This window comes from Cherax quadricarinatus, chromosome 38 (genome assembly GCF_038502225.1).
Source record: "Cherax quadricarinatus isolate ZL_2023a chromosome 38, ASM3850222v1, whole genome shotgun sequence".
NCBI lineage: Eukaryota > Metazoa > Arthropoda > Malacostraca > Decapoda > Parastacidae > Cherax > Cherax quadricarinatus.
In genome coordinates, this window is record NC_091329.1 from 6,981,578 (window position 1) to 7,008,095 (window position 26,518).

General features: G+C 42.9%; 1 protein-coding gene across 20 annotated transcripts in view; it reads right to left on the minus strand.

Moving 5' to 3' along the window:
* unc-13 overlaps nucleotides 1–26,518 on the minus strand; it is a 1,383,522-nt gene that overhangs the window by 123,425 nt on the left and 1,233,579 nt on the right. For all 20 annotated transcript variants that reach the window (XM_070092069.1, XM_070092068.1, XM_070092067.1 and 17 more), the window contains one exon: nucleotides 4,838–5,057. In XM_070092069.1, coding sequence (XP_069948170.1) covers nucleotides 4,838–5,057 — 220 coding nt within the window. The remainder of the gene's footprint in view (nucleotides 1–4,837; nucleotides 5,058–26,518) is intronic.

Consider the following 26,518-nt stretch of genomic DNA (forward strand, 5'->3'; position numbering starts at 1 on the left):
TATTATTATTATTATTATCATTATTATTATATTGCAACTACTACTACTACTAATAATAATAATAGTGAAAATTCACTGGAAATCTGCCTCCATTTACTATACAGCAGAAAGTTGTGCTTAATAAAACACCAAAAAAATTAAAAATCTTCCACACGAAGAGTAATAAAGAATAAAATTAACAATAATAATAATAATTAACGAATAACTGTAATACAGAAACACATACAAATGATTGTTTACGTACGGGAGAGAAAGAGAGAGAGAGAGAGAGAGAGAGAGAGAGAGAGAGAGAGAGAGAGAGAGAGAGAGAGAGAGAGAGAGAGAGAGAGAGAGAGAGAGAGAGATCCCATTAAGACACCAGCCTTAAGGGCAGACTCTTGTACATGTTGCTAGTCCCTTAGGTTACTGGCTGCAACAGAGGACTATCAGTGCTGCAACAGAGAACTATCAGTGCTGCAACAGAGAACTATCAGTGTTGCAACAGAGAACTATCAGTGTTGCAACAGAGAACTATCAGTGTTGCAACAGAGGACTATCAGTGCTGCAACAGAGAACTATCAGTGTTGCAACAGAGGACTATCAGTGTTGCAACAGAGGACTATCAGTGCTGCAACAGAGAACTATCAGTGTTGCAACAGAGAACTATCAGTGTTGCAACAGAGAACTATCAGTGTTGCAACAGAGAACTATCAGTGTTGCAACAGAGGACTATCAGTGCTGCAACAGAGAACTATCAGTGCTGCAACAGAGGACTATCAGTGCTGCAACAGAGGACTATCAGTGTTGCAACAGAGGACTATCAGTGTTGCAACAGAGAACTATCAGTGTTGCAACAGAGAACTATCAGTGTTGCAACAGAGGACTATCAGTGCTGCAACAGAGAACTATCAGTGTTGCAACAGAGAACTATCAGTGTTGCAACAGAGAACTATCAGTGTTGCAACAAAGAACTATCAGTGTTGCAACAGAGGACTATCAGTGCTGCAACAGAGAACTATCAGTGCTGCAACAGAGAACTATCAGTGTTGCAACAGAGGACTATCAGTGCTGCAACAGAGGACTATCAGTGCTGCAACAGAGGACTATCAGTGCTGCAACAGAGGACTATCAGTGTTGCAACAGAGGACTATCAGTGTTGCAACAGAGAACTATCAGTGTTGCAACAGAGAACTATCAGTGTTGCAACAAAGAACTATCAGTGTTGCAACAGAGGACTATCAGTGCTGCAACAGAGAACTATCAGTGCTGCAACAGAGAACTATCAGTGTTGCAACAGAGGACTATCAGTGCTGCAACAGAGGACTATCAGTGCTGCAACAGAGGACTATCAGTGTTGCAACAGAGGACTATCAGTGCTGCAACAGAGGACTATCAGTGCTGCAACAGAGAACTATCAGTGTTGCAACAAAGAACTATCAGTGTTGCAACAGAGGACTATCAGTGCTGCAACAGAGAACTATCAGTGCTGCAACAGAGAACTATCAGTGTTGCAACAGAGGACTATCAGTGCTGCAACAGAGAACTATCAGTGTTGCAACAGAGGACTATCAGTGCTGCAACAGAGAACTATCAGTGCTGCAACAGAGAACTATCAGTGCTGCAACAGAGAACTATCAGTGCTGCAACAGAGAACTATCAGTGCTGCAACAGAGAACTATCAGTGCTGCAACAAATAACTATCAGTGTTGCAACAGAACTATCAGTGCTGCAACAGAGAACTATCAGTGCTGCAACAGAGAACTATCAGTGCTGCAACAGAGAACTATCAGTGTTACAACAGAGAACTATCAGTGCTGCAACAGAGAACTATCAGTGCTGCAACAGAGAACTATCAGTGCTGCAACAGAGAACTATCAGTGCTGCAACAGAGAACTATCAGTGTTGCAACAGAGAACTATCAGTGTTTACAACAGAGAACTATCAGTGCTGCAACCGAGAACTATCAGTGCTGCAACAGAGAACTATCAGTGTTGCAACAGAGAACTATCAGTGTTTACAACAGAGAACTATCAGTGTTTACAACAGAGGACTATCAGTGCTGCAACAGAGAACTATCAGTGCTGCAACAGAGGACTATCAGTGCTGCAACAGAGGACTATCAGTGCTGCAACAGAGAACTATCAGTGCTGCAACAGAGGACTATCAGTGCTGCAACAGAGAACTATCAGTGCTGCAACAGAGAACTATCAGTGCTGCAACAGAGAACTATCAGTGCTGCAACAGAGGACTATCAGTGCTGCAACAGAGAACTATCAGTGCTGCAACAGAGAACTATCAGTGGTGCAACAGAGAACTATCAGTGGTGCAACAGAGAACTATCAGTGCTGCAACAGAGAACTATCAGTGTTGCAACAGAGAACTATCAGTGCTGCAACAGAGAACTATCAATGCTGCAACAGAGGACTATCAGTGTTGCAACAGAGAACTATCAGTGGTGCAATAGAGAACTATCAGTGCTGCAACAAAGAACTATCAGTGTTGCAACAGAGAACTATCAGTGGTGCAACATAGAACTATCAGTGTTGCAACAGAGAACTATCAGTGGTGCAACAGAGAACTATCAGTGTTGCAACAGAGGACTATCAGTGTTGCAACAGAACTATCAGTGTTGCAACAGAGGACTATCAGTGTTGCAACAGAGAACTATCAGTGTTGCAACAGAGAACTATCAGTGTTGCAACAGAGAACTATCAGTGTTGCAACAGAGAACTATCAGTGCTGCAACAGAGGACTAACAATACAACTAAGTACACCATCAATTAAGACCATCCCAGAAGTGCACATTACCAAACAAACAAAATAGTACAAACATATACAATTAAAAATTACTACAAAAGAGAGAGCTGCGGAAATATTGCAACACAAACACAAAACTTGAAGGAAAAAAAAATAGGTCACAATGCAAAGATACAAATACAGAATTATATTAAAAATGAAAATTGGAGTATATTACCTTCTAGTCTTGAAACCCAGTCAAGCATCTTAGGCAGATATGTGCTGATCTTCTTTCAAATTCTGCTCATAAAACTGACTCTGTCAAGCTAGTCATAGTGTAAACTATTTACGTAAATATCCCACACACACACACATTATATATATATATATATATATATATATATATATATATATATATATATATATATATATATATATATATATATATATATATATATATATATATATATATATATATATATATATATATATATATATATATATATATATATATATATATTATATACATATATAATCACAAGTTTGCTAATTTATCAACGTTTGTAAGATGGCTCGTTGCTCTGTCAAGAAAAGTATAACAATGAATATTGAAATACTTACCCATGGTCAGAAGATAACTGTGGAGTTCCTCGATGGAATCCTCAGAAGCCTCAGAGAAAACTCACTTGAGAAAAGCCCCCGAAGAAAGCACGGTAAGTCAAAGAAAAATGGCTTATAATTCTCACGGGAAAAATGGCTTAGGTCAATCTTCAGAGAAAGTAACTGACGACAACACTCAAAGAAAGTGGATTAAGACAGCTTGAAGAAAAAGACATTAGATTACGAGAGTCCTCAAAGAAAGTAACCCTTCATTACCTTCAAGATAGTTTCCCCTGAAGCAAACAGCCTTTCATTTTCTTCAAGACTAAGTTTTCCTTGAAGGAAGAAGTCTTCAATTGTCTTCAAGACTAAGTTTTACCTGAAGAAAGAAGCCTTAATTATCTTCAAGATAGTAAGTTTGCCTTGAAGGAAGGAGCACCAGTGGTGATGACATAACTGCTCCTTCTAAGACAACGAAGGATGAGTGGAGGTCCTACACGCATCTACAAGTTCCAGGAGGAAAGGGCTAGAAAGTGGAGAAGAGAAACAAGAAGATGAAGAAGAAAAGTAGAAGACAAGATGAAGGACAAAAGAATAAGAAGAAGAAGAATAGGAAGAAGAAAAGTAGAAGAAAAAATGAGAATAAGAGGAAAAGAAGAAAAGATAAACAGAAGAGTACGAGGAACAAAAAAAAAGTAGAAGAGGAAAAGCAGAAGAAAAGAAGAAGAAGAGGAGGAAGAGAAAGAAGTCACATAGGGTGAGGGAGGAGGAAGAAAAGGAATAAAAATAGAATGAGATGTCTCTCACCAAGAAGAGACTGTGAGACAGAGGCTTACAGTCTTCACTTACACTTGGGTGTGATACAAAAAAAAACAATATTAATGTTACTGGAGGAGGGAGACGAGGAGGGAGAGAAGGGGAGGGGAAGGAAGGATAGAGAGAGGGGAGAGGGAAAGTGGACAAGAAGAGTCATATTTCACAGTGATGAACTCGAGAACGACAAATGTATCACACTTCCTGAGGGATGCCTCAATAACCTGGCTAGATGACATGTATTTGTGCTGAGAGAGAGAGAGAGAGAGAGAGAGAGAGAGAGAGAGAGAGAGAGAGAGAGAGAGAGAGAGAGAGAGAGAGAGAGAGAGAGAGAGAGAGAGAGAGAGAGAGAATAAATACTTGTGCATACTTTGTACAATATACGTACAACCAATACTGTCAAATAACTGAAAGAAAAAACACAAGCGTCAGTCACACACACACACACACACATACACACACACACACACACACACACACACACACAGGAGCTGTGAATCGACTCCTGCAACCACATATGCGTGAATCCACACACAAACATCAGGATCCACACATAACTTTAACACTAGGTATAACAGGGCTGTCGCAGCCGGAAGCGCCCCCAATAGCGGCCAGCGAAGAGACGTTGCCAGGAGGCGAGACTCGACTCCCTGGAACCACAAATAAGTGAGTATACACATTAAGAAAAAACAACCCGAGGTTGTCTTACTCTGCAAACAGTCGGCGTTGAGGAGGTCCTTGCACTTCTCGTGGCACTTGACGCCACACTCGACACAGCGAACACCCTGGCGAGCGATGCCCCACAACAGGCCCTCACACTCGTAACAGTAGGTGGGCGAGGTAGCCGTCCACATGAGGAAGTTGTGAGGTGTCGTAGAGGAGATGGGGTAGATCAACGCTTGTAGAGTCTTCTTGTACACATGCATTTTCTGCTCGATGGAGGGGGAGGTTAAGGTGGAGAGAGAGAAAGTGCTTGTGTTAATATCGAGAATTGGCAAAGGGGAGGAGAGGGGGGGGGGGCTGTGGGTGAGTTTCATGATGGTAGTGGATGGTTATGGGGGGAGATCATGGCAGTTATGGCTGTGGTGGGGAGGAGGGAGCACTGTGATCGTTGGTTGGTTAAGGGAGAGTGGTGCAGTGGTTGGAGGAGGGTGGAGGGTTATGGCCCTGGGCCATGAAGAGTCATGATGGAAGGTCATGGTGGGTGACCACGACGCAAGGTCATGGCCAGGAAACAAGTAGAGGTCAAAGCCAGGAAATAGGTGAGGCCAGGACCAAGAAACAGGTGAGGTCAAGGAGAGTGAAGCCGTGACTAGGTCGAGGTTGGACCCTTTCAGACCCACTCAACGGAAGCAGCACTGCTATACAGCACCAAGGAAATAGAACAAAATAAAGGAAGGATAACAGGCAATGACAAAAATACAAAAGCAAGAATATATTATACTAAAAGATGCTGTGAGGATATAGCAGAAAAAGTAGGAGAAATTATTAAGGATCATTCTGACTTTATACTCTCAAGAAAATATAAAAAAAAATATATATATAATTTTAAGTGACATATACGAGATTACAAATTCTTCAAGCAAACGTTATTTTCATTATTTATATTTATTATTATTATTGTTATTATTATTATTATTAATACAGGCTTACAGTGAGACATTATATATATATATATATATATATATATATATATATATATATATATATATATATATATATATATATATATATATATGTATAGAGGAGCTGACATGGAAAATTAGTCAACAGAGGAAATTTAGGAAGTGGACGAGGACAAATTGAGAATTGATGAATTGTTGGGAAAATGATAATAATTTTAGACACAGACAAGGAACTGAGGACCATCAAGATATTAAATGATAAAAAAAGATCAATTTCGATATGGATATAGTAAAATAAACAATTAGAAAAAAAATTATAATAACCTTTATGCAGACCTTAATATAACTGAGTTAATATCTCAGCGCTAGATGTCACCTCTGGTACATAAGTGGTCACGGGATTTACGAAAAAAAAAAGTCAGTAGCGAAGAATAAATAGGAAAACGGGTTAGTAAGGTGACAGACAACCACCATTTCTAGATTTCAACGCTTTCACCAGGATCTGTGACTGCTGTCTTGATTGATAACCTGCATTTAGGACAGTGTCCCGCTCCTTCCTGGACCAATGTCAAGTGACGTATTTCTGGACCAATGTCAAGTGACGTATTTCTGGACCAGTGTCAAGTAGAGTATTTCTGGACCAGTGTCAAGTAAAGTATTTCTGGATCAGTGTCAAGTAAAGTATTTCTGGACCAGTGTCAAGTAAAGTATTTCTGGACCAGTGTCAAGTAAAGTATTTCTGGACCAGTGTCAAGTAAAGTATTTCTGGACCAGTGTCAAGTAAGAGTATTTCTGGACCAGTGTCAAGTAGAGTATTTCTGGACCAGTGTCAAGTAAAGTATTTCTGGACCAGTGTCAAGTAAAGTATTTCTGGACCAGTGTCAAGTAAAGTATTTCTGGACCAGTGTCAAGTAGAGTATTTCTGGACCAGTGTCAAGTAAAGTATTTCTGGACCAGCGTCAAGTAAAGTATTTCTGGACCAGTGTCAAGTAGAGTATTTCTGGACCAGTGTCAAGTAAAGTATTTCTGGACCAGCGTCAAGTAAAGTATTTCTGGACCAGTGTCAAGTAAAGTATTTCTGGACCAGTGTCAAGTAAAGTATTTCTGGATCAGTGTCAAGTAAAGTATTTCTGGACCAGTGTCAAGTAAAGTATTTCTGGACCAGTGTCAAGTAAAGTATTTCTGGATCAGTGTCAAGTAAAGTATTTCTGGACCAGTGTCAAGTAAAGTATTTCTGGACCAGTGTCAAGTAAAGTATTTCTGGATCAGTGTCAAGTAAAGTATTTCTGGACCAGTGTCAAGTAAAGTATTTCTGGACCAGTGTCAAGTAAAGTATTTCTGGATCAGTGTCAAGTAAAGTATTTCTGGACCAGTGTCAAGTAAAGTATTTCTGGACCAGTGTCAAGTAAAGTATTTCTGGACCAGTGTCAAGTAAAGTATTTCTGGACCAGTGTCAAGTAGAGTATTTCTGGACCAGTGTCAAGTAAAGTATTTCTGGACCAGTGTCAAGTAAAGTATTTCTGGACCAGTGTCAAGTAGAGTATTTCTGGACCAGTGTCAAGTAAAGTATTTCTGGACCAGCGTCAAGTAAAGTATTTCTGGATCAGTGTCAAGTAAAGTATTTCTGGACCAGTGTCAAGTAAAGTATTTCTGGACCAGTGTCAAGCAAAGTATTTCTGGACCAGTGTCAAGTAAAGTATTTCTGGACCAGTGTCAAGTAGAGTATTTCTGGACCAGTGTCAAGTAAAGTATTTCTGGACCAGCGTCAAGTAAAGTATTTCTGGATCAGTGTCAAGTAAAGTATTTCTGAACCAGTGTCAAGTAGAGTATTTCTGGACCAGTGTCAAGTAAAGTATTTCTGGACCAGTGTCAAGTAAAGTATTTCTGGACCAGTGTCAAGTAAAGTATTTCTGGACCAGTGTCAAGTAAAGTATTTCTGGACCAGTGTCAAGTAGAGTATTTCTGGACCAGTGTCAAGTAAAGTATTTCTGGACCAGCGTCAAGTAAAGTATTTCTGGATCAGTGTCAAGTAAAGTATTTCTGGACCAGTGTCAAGTAAAGTATTTCTGGACCAGTGTCAAGTAAAGTATTTCTGGACCAGTGTCAAGTAAAGTATTTCTGGACCAGTGTCAAGTAAAGTATTTCTGGACCAGTGTCAAGTAAAGTATTTCTGGACCAGTGTCAAGTATTTCTGAACCAGTGTCAAGTAAAGTATTTCTGGACCAGTGTCAAGTAAAGTATTTCTGGACCAGTGTCAAGTAGAGTATTTCTGGACCAGTGTCAAGTAAAGTATTTCTGGACCAGTGTCAAGTAAAGTATTTCTGGACCAGTGTCAAGTAAAGTATTTCTGGACCAGTGTCAAGTAAAGTATTTCTGGACCAGTGTCAAGTAAAGTATTTCTGGACCAGTGTCAAGTAAAGTATTTCTGGACCAGTGTCAAGTAAAGTATTTCTGGACCAGTGTCAAGTAAAGTATTTCTGGACCAGTGTCAAGTAGAGTATTTCTGGACCAGTGTCAAGTAAAGTATTTCTGGACCAGCGTCAAGTAAAGTATTTCTGGATCAGTGTCAAGTAAAGTATTTCTGGACCAGTGTCAAGTAAAGTATTTCTGGACCAGTGTCAAGTAAAGTATTTCTGGATCAGTGTCAAGTAAAGTATTTCTGGACCAGTGTCAAGTAAAGTATTTCTGGACCAGCGTCAAGTAACGTGTTCCTGGGGTAGTGTCAAGTGATGTTCCTGGACCACTTTCAAGTGACGTCTTCCTGGACCAGTGACCAGTGACGTTTACCTGAACAAGAGTCAAGTGATCTCTCTAGACGTGACAGTATTAAATTTAAAATCGTTCAGGTTAAAAACGAATGAAAAAATGAAAAAAATAATCAATAATAAATAATATTAAAATATATGAAAATATACCCATAATAAAATCTGTAATATCTTTATTGTTAGTTAAAATATCTTTATTGTTAGTTAAAATGAGACATAAGCATCTATTGCGATATTTGATTGTTGCCACAATATCACATTATTTGCACATGTCTCCATTTACCTAACATATTGTAGGAAATTCTACCAACATCATTACATTATTTATATTCTTGCAGAGCCTCGGTGTGGCGATCCAGAGAAGGAACGCCCGTTGCGTCCTTGCTTCCCTCCTGCCTCCCAGGAACCTGATAAGCTTCACAACTTACATGCTGGCACATCTTTTACAGATGTATGTATTTACTAGGCATTCCTCAACCTAACTGTAATTATCCAGGTAAAATATAATTTCACAGAGATTAGTAGAAGACATAGTCGAGCGTTCCTCAAGGAGAGTACTTCAGAATTTTAATAATGACGCTTCTTTGATTATCTTTTCCGAGGCTGTGGGTCCTAACAATCATGTACATACGAGCAAATACATAGTATATATATACATGTATATATATACATGTATATATATACATGTATGTATATACATGTATGTATATATAAATATATATATATATATATATATATATATATATATATATATATATATATATATATATATATATATATATATATATATACATATATATACAGTGGACCCTCGAATTTAGTAGTGCCTTTTCTGTATGCAAAACTATTTTTATTATCTATAAAATGTATTGTTTGTTAATATTTTTGGGTGTCTGGAATGGTTTAATTGGATTTACATTATTTCCTATGGAAAATAGGAAATATTAACAAAACATACATTTTATAGATAATAAAAATAGTTTTGCATAAAGAAAAGGCACTACTAAATTCGAGGGTCCACTGTATATATATATGTGTGTGTGTATATATATATATATATATATATATATATATATATATATATATATATATATATATATATATATATATATATATATATATATATATATAACCACGGAGGAGTTAAATGATAGTTCTAGGCCTTTCGTGTTGCAATCAACACATCGTCAGGAGTTTGCAATGTTGCAAAAAATAGGAGGGGAGGTCCGAGCAGATACGATCACAAGGACATCCTTCTCTTTTCTGCACCATTGCAAGCTCCTGATGTGTTGATTGCAACACGAATAACTCAGAGCCATCATTCCGCTCCCCCCGTGATTGTTTTGCACGTTAAATATACACAGACATTTACATACTTGCTGACACAAACATATGCCCACGCTGAACCACCTGAAGGATGGGATTAAGGGATTTTTACAGCAGATTAGGTGCCAGGGAAGTAATTATCTTAGGAGCAGGTGAGGGCAGACATAGGGGAGAAGGGAAATGGAGAGAGAGAAGTGATAAGACGAAAGAGGTGAAGTAACATGGATGAAGGGAGACATGTGGGGGTGGAGAAAACAAGAGGGGAAACACACGATAGGCGTTAAAGAATGAGAAAGAGGGGAGATTCGGGAAGAGGAAAAAAAAAGATGATAGGGTCGAATAAATAGGGAAGAATGAAGATGAGAGAAGGGGAAAGGGGTTAGAAAATGGCCAAGATGGAGAAACAAGGTACAGAGGGAAGAGAAAACGAGGGAGGAGGATAGACAGGAAAGATTCACAGAGGGACAAAAGCTATACTGTCTGTAGGGAGAGGCAAGACCTCTGGCGAAAAAAACTTTACAGTGGGTTGCAGTTGATGGCTCAGCTAACATGGCAAAAATCTAACATAAGTTACACGAAGATCACATTACTGTGGATCACGGTAGAGGCACACCATACACACACACACACACACACACACACACACACACACACACACACACACACACACACACATATATATATATATATATATATATATATATATATATATATATATATATATATGTCGTGCCGAATAGGTAAAACTTCCGATTTTGACTTGAATAGCAACGCTCCTCTTACCGAATAAGAGAAGCGAAAATTTGTGTATGCAATAATTTCGCAAAAATCGTTCTGAACCTAACGAAAAAAAATATATTTCATTGTGTTTGTTTATTAAATTATTGTAAACTTATCTAAAATATATTTAGTTGGATTAGGCTATATTAAATTGCGTTTGTTATATGGTTAGGTAAGTTTTCTAACGTTTTTAGGTACAAAATTGTTAATTGTTACGTTAACATAAATGAGAAAAAAATATATATTTAAACGTATAAGAGAAAATTTTAAAAAGGACTTAATTTTAAATGAGTTTTTGCTAATTGACCAATTTTACCTAATCGGCACGATATTATATATATATATATATATATATATATATATATATATATATATATATATATATATATATATATATATATATATATATAATATATATATATATATATATAATATATATATATATATATATATATATATATATATATATATATAATATATATATATATATATATATATATAATATATAATATATATATATATAATATATATAATATATATATATATATATATATATATATATATATATATATATATATATATATATATATAATTATTTTTTAATTGAAAATGGAAAATAACTTTGTGGACATCCTGTAGAACTGAAATAAGAGGAAAATCTAATAAACGGTTAAAACCACTGAAAAAGAATATAAGAGCATTATCTAGTAAGCCAGGACGTCAACGTGTGGCTAACGAAGTGTGCAGCGGCTTGAAAAATGGGTTAAATGGGCTTATCAGCTTTACAACTTGATGAAAAAAATAGGTAAAGGAAAAGTGGTTGTTACCCCCACCTGTGAACAAGTGACGAGTCGGAAATGTAATTGGGTCAGACTGTGCCTCTGTAACTGGTAGCTGAGGATGTTAATTAGGTTAATGGGGACCAACGTAATGGGGTTAAAATGAGACGAAAGGCAAGAAAAGATTGACTAATTGGTTCTGCATCATAAAAAAGGAAAAATTGAATCATTTATTTTTTATTAAAGAAGTGTGACCCGTTTTATAATACATCCGTAGAAATAATAAGTTGCTTAATTATGAAGTGAAAACTTATATATGAGGTAACTGTATATGAGAGAGAGAGAGAGAGAGAGAGAGAGAGAGAGAGAGAGAGAGAGAGAGAGAGAGAGAGAGAGAGAATGAATACAGACACAAGGCACAAGAGGTAAGACGAAAGAGATGAAGAAACACCGTGTGCAGCGAAGAACAAGTGAAGAACACCAGAGACTGGAACTTTTGGGCACCCTGTTTGAAGAACAGGTGAACATGAGCAAGCTACAGAACAAATAACACATGAATATTAAAATTATAGCACAATATATATATATATATATATATATATATATATATATATATATATATATATATATATATATATATATATATATATATATATATATATATATATATATGTCGTGCCGAATATGTAAAACTGGTCAATTAGCAAGAACTCATTTAAAATTAAGTCATTTCTAAAATTTTCTCTTATACGTTTAAAGATATATTTTTTCATTAGTGTTAATGTAAAAAAATTTAATTTTGCTCTAAAAGAATCTTAGAAAACTTACCTAACCTTATTATAACAAGAACAATTTATTTTAGCCTAACCCAACTAAATATATTTTAGATTTGTTTACAATAATTTAATACTAAACAAACAGTGAAATATTTTTTTTTCGTTAGGTTCAGAATGATTTTGGCGAAATTATTGCATACACAAATTTTCACTTGTCCTATATGGCAAGATGAGCGTTGCTATTTAAGCCAAGATCGCAAGTTCTGCCTATTCGGCACGACATATATATATATATATATATATATATATATATATATATATATATATATATATATATATATATATATATATATATATATATATATATATATATATATATATATATATATAATGACCAATATAATTTAGGTGGCAGTAAAACATTTAATTGAACAATAACTCATTTTACAATAAATATGATAAAGAACACTTGCTGAACAATGAACAATAGTGATGAACTTTAATGAGGAACGTAAAACAAGAACGTTGAAAATTTAAATATTTACTGAACAATTACGAAAATAAGTAATAATAAGTAGTAGTGTAGTAGTAGTAGTAATAGTCGTAGTATTAGTAGTAGTGCAGTAGTAGTGATAGTCGTAGTATTAGTAGTATAGTAGTAGTAGTAGTAGCAGCAGTATAGTCGTTGTATTAGTAGTAGTAGTGATAGTCGTAGTATTAGTAGTGTAGTAGTAGTGATAGTCGTAGTAGTAGTGATAGTCGTAGTAGTAGTGATAGTTGTAGTAGTGATAGTCGTAGTACTAGTGATAGTCGTAGTACTAGTGATAGTCGAAGTAGTAGTGATAGTCGTAGTAGTGATAGTCATAGTAGTAGTGATAGTCGTAGTAGCAGTGATAGTCGTAGTAGTAGTGATAGTCGTAGTAGTAGTGATAGTCGTAGTAGTAGTGATAGTCGTAGTAGTGATAGTCATAGTAGTAGTGGCAGTCGTAGTAGTAGTGATAGTCGTAGTAGTAGTGATGGTCGAAGTAGTAGTGATAGTCGTAGTAGTATAGTCGTAGTAGTAGTGATAGTCGTAGTAGCAGTGATAGTCGTAGTAGTAGTGATAGTCGAAGTAGTAGTGATAGTCGAAGTAGTAGTGATAGTCGTAGTAGTAGTGATAGTCGTAGTAGTAGTGATAGTCGTAGTAGTAGTGATAGTCGTAGTAGTAGTGATAGTCGTAGTAGTAATGACAGTCGTAGTAGTAGTGACAGTCGTGGTAGTAGTGATAGTCGTAGTAGTAGTGATAGTCGAAGTAGTAGTGATAGTCGTAGTAGTAGTAGTGATAGTTATAGTAGTAGTGATAGTCACAGTAGTAGTGATAGTCACAGTAGTAGTAGTGATAGTAGTAATAGTAGAATCAGTATAAGCAGTCGTAGTCTAGTAGTGATGGTGGTAATAGTAGTAACAGCAGCAGCAGCAGCAGCAGTAGTAGTAGTAGTAGTAGTAATAATAATAATAATAATAATAATAATAATAATAATAATAATAATAATAGTAGTAGTAATAATAATAATAATAATAATAATAATAATAATAATAATAATAATAATATCGGTTACATTAAACTGTGTTTATAAAGACAAACATTATAACATAATGATCGGTATATCCATATCGTAAATGATCTTTCTACCATATAATTACTTAACTGGGAGTATTATTATTATCAGGGAGGAAGAGGTGAGGGGGGATGATGATGATGATGGGGGGGGGGAGTTGGCGAATGTGGTGGTAATAGGGGAGAGCGACGGCTGGTAGTAGTGGTGATGGCAAGGGAGAAAGAGGGAGATATATTGTGATTTTGGAAAGGGAGATGTAGGTGGTGTTGGTGGTGGAGAGAAGGGAGGGAGGGAAGAGGGAGGAGAGAGAGCGAGACAGAGAGAAAGCGAGAGAGCGAGAGAGATGGGGGTGGTGATGGCACAGAGGGTAATGGTGGTGGTGGAGGAGATACAGATAGTGGTAATGGTGGTGACAATGGCAAGGGAAACATAGATGATGGTAGTGGTGGTAGAGATGGTAATGGTGGTAGTTTAGAGTTCCAAGTTGAAGAGGATGAGAGTGCTGCAAAGACGGTAGTGCAGAGTGCAATGCGTGAGGTGGCGTGTGTGGTGCGTGTTGCATCGCCACGCGTGATGGTGATGCAGTAAGCCAGTGCAAGAAACAAGTCATCAACACAGCATCAGTCTCTCAACACACTCTGTCTCGGAGAGTCACAGGAGAGCCAGATGTCAGCAATATCTACTCTAGTCAACATTGCACCAGTAATTCATATCAAATATTCATGGCAATATGTTCTCTTTAAAGCAAATTTGTTAGCGAAATCAACATACTATGCTAAGAAGCTCAATCAGAAATTAAAAAAAATATTAGATCGAGTCTATTCTACCATTATGGAACAGTAGCAAAATATAGTTTAGTCTGTGCAGTAATAAGATCATAAGAAACTAGTGATGCCTTAATATATAACGTAACCACAGGGAATGTCAACACAATTCCAATCGCTTTCGTATTCTCTCATTCCTTGAGGATGTGACAGAGAGGCCACGAAAGCGCTTGAAATAGCGTTACCAGTGACTGCTGTTATATTGCAAGTACAGTTCACTCAATCTTTAAACTGTGTTAGTAAATGAATCCTGTTTTATCATAGATGCACTAAAGCCATGATAATTGCATCTTCAACGATCCAGTCCACTACTTAATATCGCTATCTTCTCATTCTCTAGGTAACAAACAGCTCAAAATGCCTTAAACTAATTCTAATTGAGACCCATGCGGGTGAATATGGCTGACAGATGAATGAGGAGCGTGTGGTGGATGATGTGTAGTGTGGATGGTGCATAGTGGCTGACGGGTGTAGTCGTGGTGGTAAGTGTAGTGTAGCTGGCTGATGTACACTTTAAGTAGATGATGATAGGGTGCCCAGAATGATGCACACTTGAAGTGACTAATTCTAGGGTGCCTAGAATGATGCACACTTGAAGTGACTAATTCTAGGGTGCCCAGAATGATGCACACTTGAAGTGACTAATTCTAGGGTGCCTAGAATGATGCACACTTGAAGTGACTAATTCTAGGGTGCCTAGAATGATGCACACTTGAAGTGACTAATTCTAGGGTGCCTAGAATGATGCACACTTGAAGTGAGTAATTCTAGGGTGCCCAGAATGATGCACACTTGAAGTGACTAATTCTAGGGTGCCTAGAATGATGCACACTTGAAGTGAGTAATCCTAGGGTGCCTAGAATGATGTACACTTGAAGTAGACGATGCTAGGGTGCCCAGAATATGTTTTTTGTAGCCAATTCTCCACGAACTTAAGCAGCGTTTGAACGCGGCTCATTTGTTTGTAACTTGATGACCTGAGTGGTTGTCGGTAAAGGACACAGGATCGAACCTCTGTTAATTCTTGCGACGAATCACCCCCAGAGCGCTTCCCATAAAAAATAGAATAGTTGTAGTACTAGTAGCAACTGCAGTAGTTGTGGTAGAGTATTCAACTAATCGTACCGCTAGTTCCCGAGTCAGGTTTCAAGCTTATCGACCGCATAATCTCTAAAATGCAGATTAAGGTAATCTTTCAGTGTGTATACACATTAATAGCCATTCACATCACGGTGTATATACACTGATACCTAAGTCTCCAGGTATACAAATATACTGAAAGAGATACACCTCTCCATGTACTTATACACTAAGAAATATGCGCCTCTCGGTGTATATATTCCGCGGAGACTAGAACATCGTTTCCCGATATTCTAGTCTTCCCGATATTCTAGTCTCTAGGAGTTTCACAATTCCTGCGCCCGTGTGAATGCACAGTTGTGAACAACTCAACACTGCGAGGAGATTCAAGGCGGAATCTAATCTCTTCTCCGGAGCCGACGATCGCTACTAAGAGCATCCAGGCTGGCCCAAGTCTCTTAAGCCGATTCACAATAAAGACTTACAGAGGTTCCAGATGCCTTTATGACTATGCTTGCGACAAGTTACGCATCCATGCAGGAGAACATTCGACTGATTTGTTGCTTAATGCGGGTTTAAAGGCTTACGATTACATGAGGCTGCATCTCGCTTGTTTACCAACTTAAACAACATATACAAGAATAATAATAATAATAATAATCTTTATTTTTACAAATACGAGATACAACTTATACAGACCATAGGTGACATTAGAGACATACTACATAGAAAGCCCCTTGTTATGCAGAGCATTTCCTGCAACTTAGGTTAATTTTGTCGCCAGGATGCGACCCACACCAGTCGACTAACACCCAGGCAACTATTTTAGTGCTAGGTGAACAGGGACAGCAGGTGTCTTAAAGGAACACGCCCCAATGTTTCCACCTGTACCGGGCACCGAACCACGGACCTCAACGTGAGCTGAGTGCTCTACCAACCAGACTACGGTACACCTTGAATACTTTGATCCTTGAAGTAGCAATTAATGTAGCTCAGTGACACACATCACGGTGTATATATCTTGTGTGTTCAATGACATCATCAGATAGTCTTTGTATGCGGATTTCATAGAGCCGCGTTAGGAGGCACAGCTCCTGAGAGAACCTACCTTACGAAGCTGTGTGTTATCAGCTTAGTCTCAAGCTTAGAACTGAAGCTTCCAGGGGGAAAAAAAACGTCTCTCGGATAAAAGTGAATCAGCAAGCAGAGTCACAATTCAATGCTTCAACATTATTTAATAAAAAGGAACCAATATTTCCAAACTTTTCTTCCATCATTAAAAGTTCCTTCCAGGATCCGCGACTAACAACCCGGTGACTGATATATTGATGCTGGCGAAGGGCTCTTGATCAAAGGAAGCTGAGCTACCCCTCTTCTTCAGCAGACCAAACCTGACTACCTCCCATTCGCCCAGGCGATGCATGACCCTTACTAGTTTAGCTCTTCCCCACGATAATAATAATAATAGTCTGAAGGCTTCGGAGCCATAACTAGTTCCATCTCCTGCGTTTAGGGGAGGGGGGAGGGTGTGGTGGGGTGAGGGCGTGGTGGGGTGAGGGCGTGGTGGGGTGAGGGTGTGGTGGGGTGAGGGATGTGGTGTGGGGTGAGGGATGTGGTGTGGGGTGAGGGATGTGGTGGGGTGAGGGCGTGGTGGGGTGAGGGTGTGGTGGGGTGAGGGTGTGGTGGGGTGAGGGTGTGGTGGGGTGAGGGTGTGGTGGGGTGAGTGGTGGGGTGAGGGTGTGGTGGGGTGAGGATGTGGTGGGGTGAGGGTGTGGTGGGGTGAGGTTGTGGTGGGGTGAGGATGTGGTGGGGTGAGGATGTGGTGGGGTGAGGGTGTGGTGGGGTGAGGGCGGGGTGGGGCGCGGGTGTGGTGGGGTGAGGGTGTGGTGGGGTGAGGGTGTGGTGGGGTGACTGCGTGGTGGGGTGAGGGTGTGGTGAGGTGAGGGTGTGGTGGGGTGAGGGCGTGGTGGGGTGAGTGTGTGGTGGGTTGAGGGAGTGGAGGGGTGAGGGTGTGGTGGGGTGAGGATGTGGTGGGGTGAGGGTGTGGTGGGGTGAGGGTGTGGTGGGGTGAGGGTGTGGTGGAGGGTGTGGTGGGGTGAGGGTGTCGTGGGGTGAGGGTGTGGTGGGGTGAGGGTGTGGTGGGGTGAGGGTGTGGTGGGGTGAGGGTGTGGTGGGGTGAGGGTGTGGTGGGGTGAGGGTGTGGTGGGGTGAGGGTGTGGTGGGGTGAGGGTGTGGTGGGGTGAGGATGTGGTGGGGTGAGGGTGAGGGTGTGGTGGGGTGAGGTGTGGTGGGGTGAGGGTGTGGTGGGGTGAGGTCGTGAGGGTGAGGGCGTGGTGGGGTGAGGGTGTGGTGGGGTGAGTGGGTGGTGGGGTGAGGGTGTGGTGGGGTGAGGGTGTGGTGGGGTGAGGGTGTGGTGTGGGTGTGGTGGGGTGAGGGTGTGGTGGGGTGAGGGCGTGGTGGGGTGAGGGTGTGGTGGGGTTAGGGCGTGGTGGGGTGAGGGTGTGGTGAGGTGAGGGTGTGGTGAGTGGTGTGGTGGGGTGAGGGTGTGGTGGGGTGAGGGTGTGGTGGGGTGAGGGTGTGGTGGGGTGAGGGTGTGGTGGGGTGAGGGTGTGGTGGGGTGTGGGGGTGGAGAGGTGAGGGTGTGGTGGGGTGAGGGTGTGGAGGGGTGGGGTGTGGGTGTGGTGGGGTGAGGGTGTGGTGGGGTGAGGGTGTGGGTGTGAGGGTGTGGTGGGGAGCGGGTGTGGGGGGGTGAGGGTGTGGAGGGGTGAGGTGTGGTGGGGTGAGGGTGTGGGGGTGAGGGTGTGGTGGGGTGAGGGTGTGGTGGGGTGAGGGTATGGAGGGTGAGGGTGTGGTGTGGTGTGAGGGTGTGGTGTTGTGTGAGGGTGTGGTGGGGCGTGGTGGTGTGGTGGGATGAGGTCGTGATGGGGTGAGGGTGTGGTGGGGTGAGGGTAGGGTGGTGTGGTGAGGGTGTGGTGGGGTGAGGGTGTGGAGAGGTGAGGGTGTGGTGGGGTGAGGGTGTGGTGGGGTGAGGGTGTGGTGGGGTGAGGGCGTGGTGGGGTGAGGGTGTGGTGGGGTTAGGTTGTGTTGGGGTGAGGGTGTGGTGGGGTGAGGGTGTGGTGGGGTGAGGGTGTGGTGGGGTGAGGGTGTGGTGGGGTGAGGGTGTGGTGGGGTGAGGGTGTGGTGGGGTGAGGGCGTGGTGGGGTGAGGGTGTGGTGGGGTGAGGGTGTGGAGAGGTGAGGGTGTGGTGGGGTGAGGGTGTGGTGGAGTGAGGGTGTGGAGGGGTAAGGATGTGGTGGGGTGAGGGTGTGGTGGGGGTGAGGGTGTGGTGGGGCGAGGGTGTGTTGGGGTGAGGGTGAGGTCGTGATGGGGTGAGGGTGTGGTGGAGTGAGGGTGTGGAGGGGTGAGGGTGTGGTGGGGTGAGGGTGTGGTGGGGTGAGGGTGTGGTGGGGTGAGGGTGTGGTGGGGTGAGGGTGTGGTGGAGTGAGGGTGTGGTGGGGTGAGGGTGTGGTGGGGTGAGGGTGTGGTGGGGTGAGGGTGTGGTGGAGTGAGGGTGTGGAGGGGTAAGGATGTGGTGGGGTGAGGGTGTGGTGGGGTGAGGGTGTGGTGGGGCGAGGGTGTGTTGGGGTGAGGGTGTGGTGGGGTGAGGGTGTGGTGGAGTGAGGGTGTGGAGAGGTGAGGGTGTGGTGGGGTGAGGGTGTGGTGGGGTGAGGGTGTGGTGGGGTGAGGGTGTGGTGGGGTGAGGGTGTGGTGGGTGAGGGTGTGGTGGTGTGAGGGTGTGGTGGGGTGAGGGTGTGGTGGGGTGAGGTTGTGGTGGGGTGAGGGTGTGGTGGGGTGAGGGTGTGGTGGTGTGAGGGTGTGGAGGGGTGAGTTTGTGGTGGGGTGAGGGTGTGGGGGAGTGAGGGTGTGGTGGGGTGAGGGTGTGGTGGGGTGAGGGTGGTGGAGGGTGGTGGAGCGAGGGTGTTGAGTTTGTGTGTGAGGGTGTGGTGGGGTGAGTTGTGGAGGGGTGAGTTTGTGGAGGGGTGAGTTTGTGGTGTGTGGAGGGGTGAGGGTGTGGAGGAGTGAGTTTGTGGTGGGGTGAGGTTGTGGTGGGGTGAGGGTGTGGTGTGGTGAGGGTGTGGAGTGGTGAGGGTGTGGTGAGTTTGTGGTGGGGTGAGGGTGTGGTGGGGTGAGGGTGTGGAGGGGTGAGTTTGTGGTGGGGTGAGGGTGTGGTGGGGTGAGGGTGTGGAGGGGTGAGGGTGTGGAGGGGTGAGTTTGTGGAGGGGTGAGTTTGTGGTGGGGTAAGTTTGTGGTGGGGTGAGTTTATGGTGGGGTGAGTTTGTGGTGGGGTGAGGGTGTGGAGGGGTGCGGGTGTGGAGGGGTGAGTGTGTAGAGGGGTGAGTTTGTGGAGGGGTGAGTTTGTGGTGGGGTGAGTTTGTGGAGGGGTGAGTTTGTGGAGGGGTGAGTTTGTGGTGGGGTGAGTTTGTGGTGGGGTGAGGGTGTGGAGGGGTGAGGGTGTGGTGTGGTGAGGGTGTGGTGGGATGCTGGGGATGGGGGTAAGAGAGGGATGAGGTGGAGAGGTGAAAGAGGTTGGTGGGTGGGGTTCCAGTCAGGTTCTGGAGTTGGTACAATCAGTGGCCGAGTGAGGCTTTAATTTACTCAAGTTTAATTGCCTGACGAATGAGAGAGAGAGAGAGAGAGAGAGAGAGAGAGAGAGAGAGAGAGAGAGAGAGAGAGAGAGAGAGAGAGAGAGAGAGAGATCATCAGTAGGAACAGACACGTGGCAGTAGGTCCTGAGAGATAGTGAAGGCAGGTGGTGGCAGCAGGTGGTGGAAGGTGGTGACAGCAGGTGGTGGAAGGTGGTGGCAGCAGGTGGCCACTAAGTCGTTGACCGCTTCTTTCTTTCCGGGAATTCCTAACATCCATCCACAAGATCAATACTACCGTACTTGAGGAAGGGAGTGAGGGCCACGAAGGGAGGGAGGGCCACGAAGGGAGGGAGGGCCACGAAGGGAGGGAGGGCCACGGAGGAAGGAACGCCACGGAGTGATACAGGGAGGATACTGATGGAGGGCATTCAGGGAGTGACTGAGGAAGGGAGCGAGGTGAGGAAGGGAACTGAGGGAGGGAGGAAGGAAGGGAGGGAGTGAAGAGAGGGAGGGAAGAGCAGGAGACGCGAGAATACAACAAATATACAAGCATAACACGAATATACACCGAGTATACACAGAGGAGACAGTAACAAGACGAATGGCTGTCAGACACTTGTTGATAGCTGTCAGACACTTGTTGATGGCTGTCAGACACTTGTTGATGGCTGTCAGACACTTGTTGATGGCTGTCAGACACTTGTTGATGGCTGTCAGACACTTGTTGATGGCTGTCAGACACTTGTTGATGGCTGTCAGACACTTGTTGATAGCTGTCAGACACTTGTTGATGGCTGTCAGACACTTGTTGATGGCTGTCAGACACTTGTTGATGGCTGTCAGACACTTGTTGAACTGTCTAATGATTCTACCTCGAGTAGATATAGATATTAGTAGATAGATAAGGTTCTTACATACGGATATCTGGTTAAAGTAACTATAGTTAGTTTAACCAGATATCCGTTTTTGACGTAACTTTACTGCGTTTTGTGACGTAACTTTGCTGCGTTTTGTGACGTAACTTTGCTGCGTTTTGTGACGTAACTTTGCTGCGTTTTAAAACGTAACTTTATTGTTTTGTGACGTAACTTTGCTGCGTTTTGTGACGTAACTTTATTATTTTTATTATAATTATTATTATTATTATAGGGTGTGACGTATATTGACGAACAGGTGTGTGTGTGTGTGTGTGTGTGTACAGGCATATACATGTACGTACGTGTATGTATACCCGGGTGTATACATAAATATATGCCTGCTCGCATACACCAATTTCTATGTCTGTAAGTCTATCCCCTGAATGAATCACTGATGAGTGTACACATGGTGTTATGTACACATGAAGGTGGTTGAGTGTACACATGGCATCATGTACCCGTGAAGATGAGTGAGTGTACACATAGCATCATGTACACGTGAAGATGAGTGAGTGTACACATGACATGTACACATGAAGATGGGTGAGTGTACACATGGCATGTACACATGGAGATGGGTGAGTGTACACATGGCATCATGTATACATTAAGATGGGTGAGTGTACACATGGCATCATGTACACATGAAGAAGTGTGAGTGTATACATGAAGATGGGCGAGTGTACACATGGCATCATGTACACATGAAGATGTGTGAGTGTACACACGAGAGGCGAAATGATGCACTTACAAATACAGAAAACAAGACCATCACAGCCGATATATTGATAAGAATAAGAAGGGAATAAATAGTAAGAGTGTACTTACTGGGACCTAAGACCGAAAGTGAGGGACAGGAGAGAGGAAGAGAGGAAGGAGAAAGTGAGAAAACCAGCGATTAGCAGAGCTCAGTCCTAGCTCACCCAGGGTTGTCCTGGGTCCCAGTCCTAGCTCACCCAGGGTTGTCCTGGGTCCCAGTCCTAGCTCACCCAGGGTTGTCCTGGGTCCCAGTCCTAGCTCACCCAGGGTTGTCCTGGGTCCCAGTCCTAGCTCACCCAGGGTTGTCCTGGGTCCCAGTCCTAGCTCACCCAGGGTTGTCCTGGGTCCCAGTCCTAGCTCACCCAGGGTTGTCCTGGGTCCCAGTCCTAGCTCACCCAGGGTTGTCCTGGGTCCCAGTCCTAGCTCACCCAGGGTTGTCCTGGGTCCCAGTCCTAGCTCACCCAGGGTTGTCCTGGGTCCCAGTCCTAGCTCACCCAGGGTTGTCCTGGGTCCCAGTTCTATGTCACACAGGGTAGACCTGGGTCCCAGTCCTAGCTCACCCAGGGTTGTCCTGGGTCCCAGTTCTAGGTCACACAGGGTAGACCTGGGTCCCAGTTCTAGGTCACACAGGGTAGACCTGGGTCCCGGTCCTAGCTCACATACTCCTTTGGTGGGAAGGGTCACGTCATAGGGGAAGATAGGGGGAGAGACAGTGGGAATCTGACCCCGACGTGACCCATCCCCTTTAGTCACTGCTCGGGTCACACCCCCTTTTTTAAGGGGTCACAACCCCCTTTGTCGTTATTTACCTTTACTAAATTTGCTTGGTATAGATAAACACTTAATGCATGCTTAAGCCAAGGGTACAGACCCCTTTACTAAGGGCCCTATCCCCCTTACTAAGGGTGCCAGCCCCTTATTACTAGCCATAACATAACTGTGGACTCCTAGTTACGACTGATGGGACTAACTTGACTCTTCAGAAAAATGTAACATAAAAACAAGGTGAGAATGTTTTTTCTTTGGTAACAAGAATGAAAAGTTGAAAATATATGGGAGAAGACAAGCCCATTAGTTACATTAATAAGGTAGACAAGCCCATTACAATAATAAGGTAGACAAGCCCATTAGTTACATTAATAAGGTAGACAAGCCCATTACAATAATAAGGTAGACAAGCCCATTAGTTACCTTAATAACGCAGACAAGCCCATTATATTAATAAGGTAGATAAGCCCATTAGTTACCTTAATAAGGTAGACAAGCCCATTAGTTACATTAATAAGGTAGACAAGCCCATTAATTACATTAATAAGGTAGACAAGCCCATTAGTTACATTAATAAGGTAGACAAGCCCGTTAGTTACGTTAATAAGGTAGACAAGCCCATTAGTTACATTAATAAGGTAGACAAGCCCATTAGTTACATTAATAAGGTAGACAAGCCCATTAGTTACATTAATAAGGTAGACAAGCCCGTTAGTTACGTTAATAAGGTAGACAAGCCCATTAGTTACGTTAATAAGGTAGACAAGCCCATTAGTTACATTAATAAGGCAGACAAGCCCATTAGTTACATTAATAAGGTAGACAAGCCCATTAGTTACATTAATAAGGTAGACAAGCCCATTAGTTACATTAATAAGGTAGACAAGCCCGTTAGTTACGTTAATAAGGTAGACAAGCCCATTAGTTACATTAATAAGATAGACAAGCCCATTAGTTACATTAATAAGGCAGACAAGCCCATTAGTTACATTAATAAGGTAGACAAGCCCATTAGTTACATTAATAAGGTAGACAAGCCCATTAGTTACATTAATAAGGTACACAAGCCCGTTAGTTACATTAATAAGGTAGACAAGCCCATTAGTTACATTAATAAGGTAGACAAGCCCGTTAGTTACGTTAATAAGGTAGACAAGCCCATTAGTTACATTAATAAGGTAGACAAGCCCATTAGTTACATTAATAAGGTAGACAAGCCCATTAGTTACCTTAATAAGGTAGACAAGCCCATTAGTTACCTTAATAAGGTAGACAAGCCCATTAGTTACCTTAATAAGGTAGACAAGCCCAATAGTTACATTAATAAGGTAGACAAGCCCATTAGTTACATTAATAAGGTAGACAAGCCCATTAGTTACATTAATAAGGAAGACAAGCCCATTGTTACCTTAATAAGGTAGACAAGCCCATTAGTTACATTAACACAGTAGACAAGCCCATTAGTTAAGTTAATAAGGTAGACAAGCCCATTAGTTACATTAATATAGTAGACAAGCCCATTACATACACTAACAAGGGGAGGCAAGCCCATTAGTTACAGTAACAAGGAAGGCAAGCCCATTAGTTACATTAACAAGGAAGGCAAGCCCATTAGTTACACTAATAGGGAAGACAAGACCCCTTAGTTACAGCATAAAGAATGTTTAATTATAAATAATGGGGAGACAACCTACTTAACTTATAAAGGAAAAACAAACCTTTCATAATAAGGGAAAGACAGTCCCACTAGTTATAATAATGGGGAGTCCAAAAGCCCATTGAGTCGTGTTAAGAGTAAAGGGGTAAAGAGCCCTGAGTGAAATTAATGGAAAACAAATTCCACATTTACAACAAAAGTTAGCTCAACCCCTTAATGACAATAAAAGGGAAGAGTAACCCTTAATTATGATAAAGAGGAATACAAAGTACTTAAGTGTAAGACAAGGAGAGGCAAACGTATAAATATTGTGAGGCCGAGGTACACAGGGACACTTTATACACACACAGCAGGGGGGAAATACCTTCCCTTTGATACAATAGACGGTAAAGGGAGACAGAAAAACATCCTGGTCCATCAAAGGAGCAACTCTGGCTTCTAATTAAAGGGTAAGTAACAAAGAGGTAAGGAGATTCTTGAGTTATTCACAAGGGGGAAAGGGGTGGAGGGGACGAGTCAATCACTGATTACAATGTAACAAGGTGAAGAGAGGCAACAACACCAGTCCTTGTTACGAGGTTAACGAGCTGTGAGAAGTGATCGTTCGAGTGCAGCAGAGGGTTCCAACAACCCACCAACACTGCTGAGTGCAGCACAGTGTTCCAACAACCCACCAACAATGCTGAGTGCAGCACAGGGTTCCAACAACCCACCAACACTGCTGAGTGCAACACAGTGTTCCAACAACCCACCAACACTGCTGAGTGCAGCACAGTGTTCCAACAACCCACCAACACTGCTGAGTGCAGCACAGTGTTCCAACAACCCACCAACACTGCTGAGTGCAGCACAGTGTTCCAACAACCCACCAACACTGCTGAGTGCAGCACAGTGTTCCAACAACCCACCAACACTGATGAGTGCAGCACAGTGTTCCAACAACCCACCAACACTGCTGAGTGCAGCACAGTGTTCCAACAACCCACCAACACTGCTGAGCGCAGCACAGTGTTCCAAAAACCCACCAACACTGCTGAGTGCAGCACAGTGTTCCAACAACCCACCAACACTGCCGAGTGCAGCACAGTGTTCCAACAACCCACCAACACTGCTGAGCGCAGCACAGTGTTCCAACAACCCACCAACACTGCTGAGTGCAGCACAGTGTTCCAACAACCCACCAACACTGCTGAGTGCAGCACAGTGTTCCAACAACCCACCAACACTGCTGAGTGCAGCACAGTGTTCCAACAACCCACCAACACTGCTGAGCGCAGCACAGTGTTCCAACAACCCACCAACACTGCTGAGTGCAGCACAGTGTTCCAACAACCCACCAACACTGCTGAGCGCAGCACAGTGTTCCAACAACCCACCAACACTGATGAGTGCAGCACAGTGTTCCAACAACCCACCAACACTGCTGAGCGCAGCACAGTGTTCCAACAACCCACCAACACTGCTGAGTGCAGCACAGTGTTCCAACAACCCACCAACACTGCTGAGTGCAGCACAGTGTTCCAACAACCCACCAACACTGCTGAGTGCAGCACACGGTTCCAACAACCCACCAACACTGCTGAGTGCAGCACAGTGTTCCAACAACCCACCAACACTGCTGAGTGCAGCACAGTGTTCCAACAACCCACCAACACTGCTGAGTGCAGCACAGTGTTCCAACAACCCACCAACACTGCTGAGTGCAGCACACGGTTCCAACAACCCACCAACACTGCTGAGTGCAGCACAGTGTTCCAACAACCCACCAACACTGCTGAGTGCAGCACAGTGTTCCAACAACCCACCAACACTGCTGAGTGCAGCACAGTGTTCCAACAACCCACCAACACTGCTGAGTGCAGCACACGGTTCCAACAACCCACCAACACTGCTGAGTGCAGCACAGGGTTCCAACAACCCACCAACACTGCTGAGTGCAGCACAGTGTTCCAACAACCCACCAACACTGCTGAGTGCAGCACAGTGTTCCAACAACCCACCAACACTGCTGAGCGCAGCACAGTGTTCCAACAACCCACCAACACTGATGAGTGCAGCACAGTGTTCCAACAACCCACCAACACTGCTGAGTGCAGCACAGGGTTCCAACA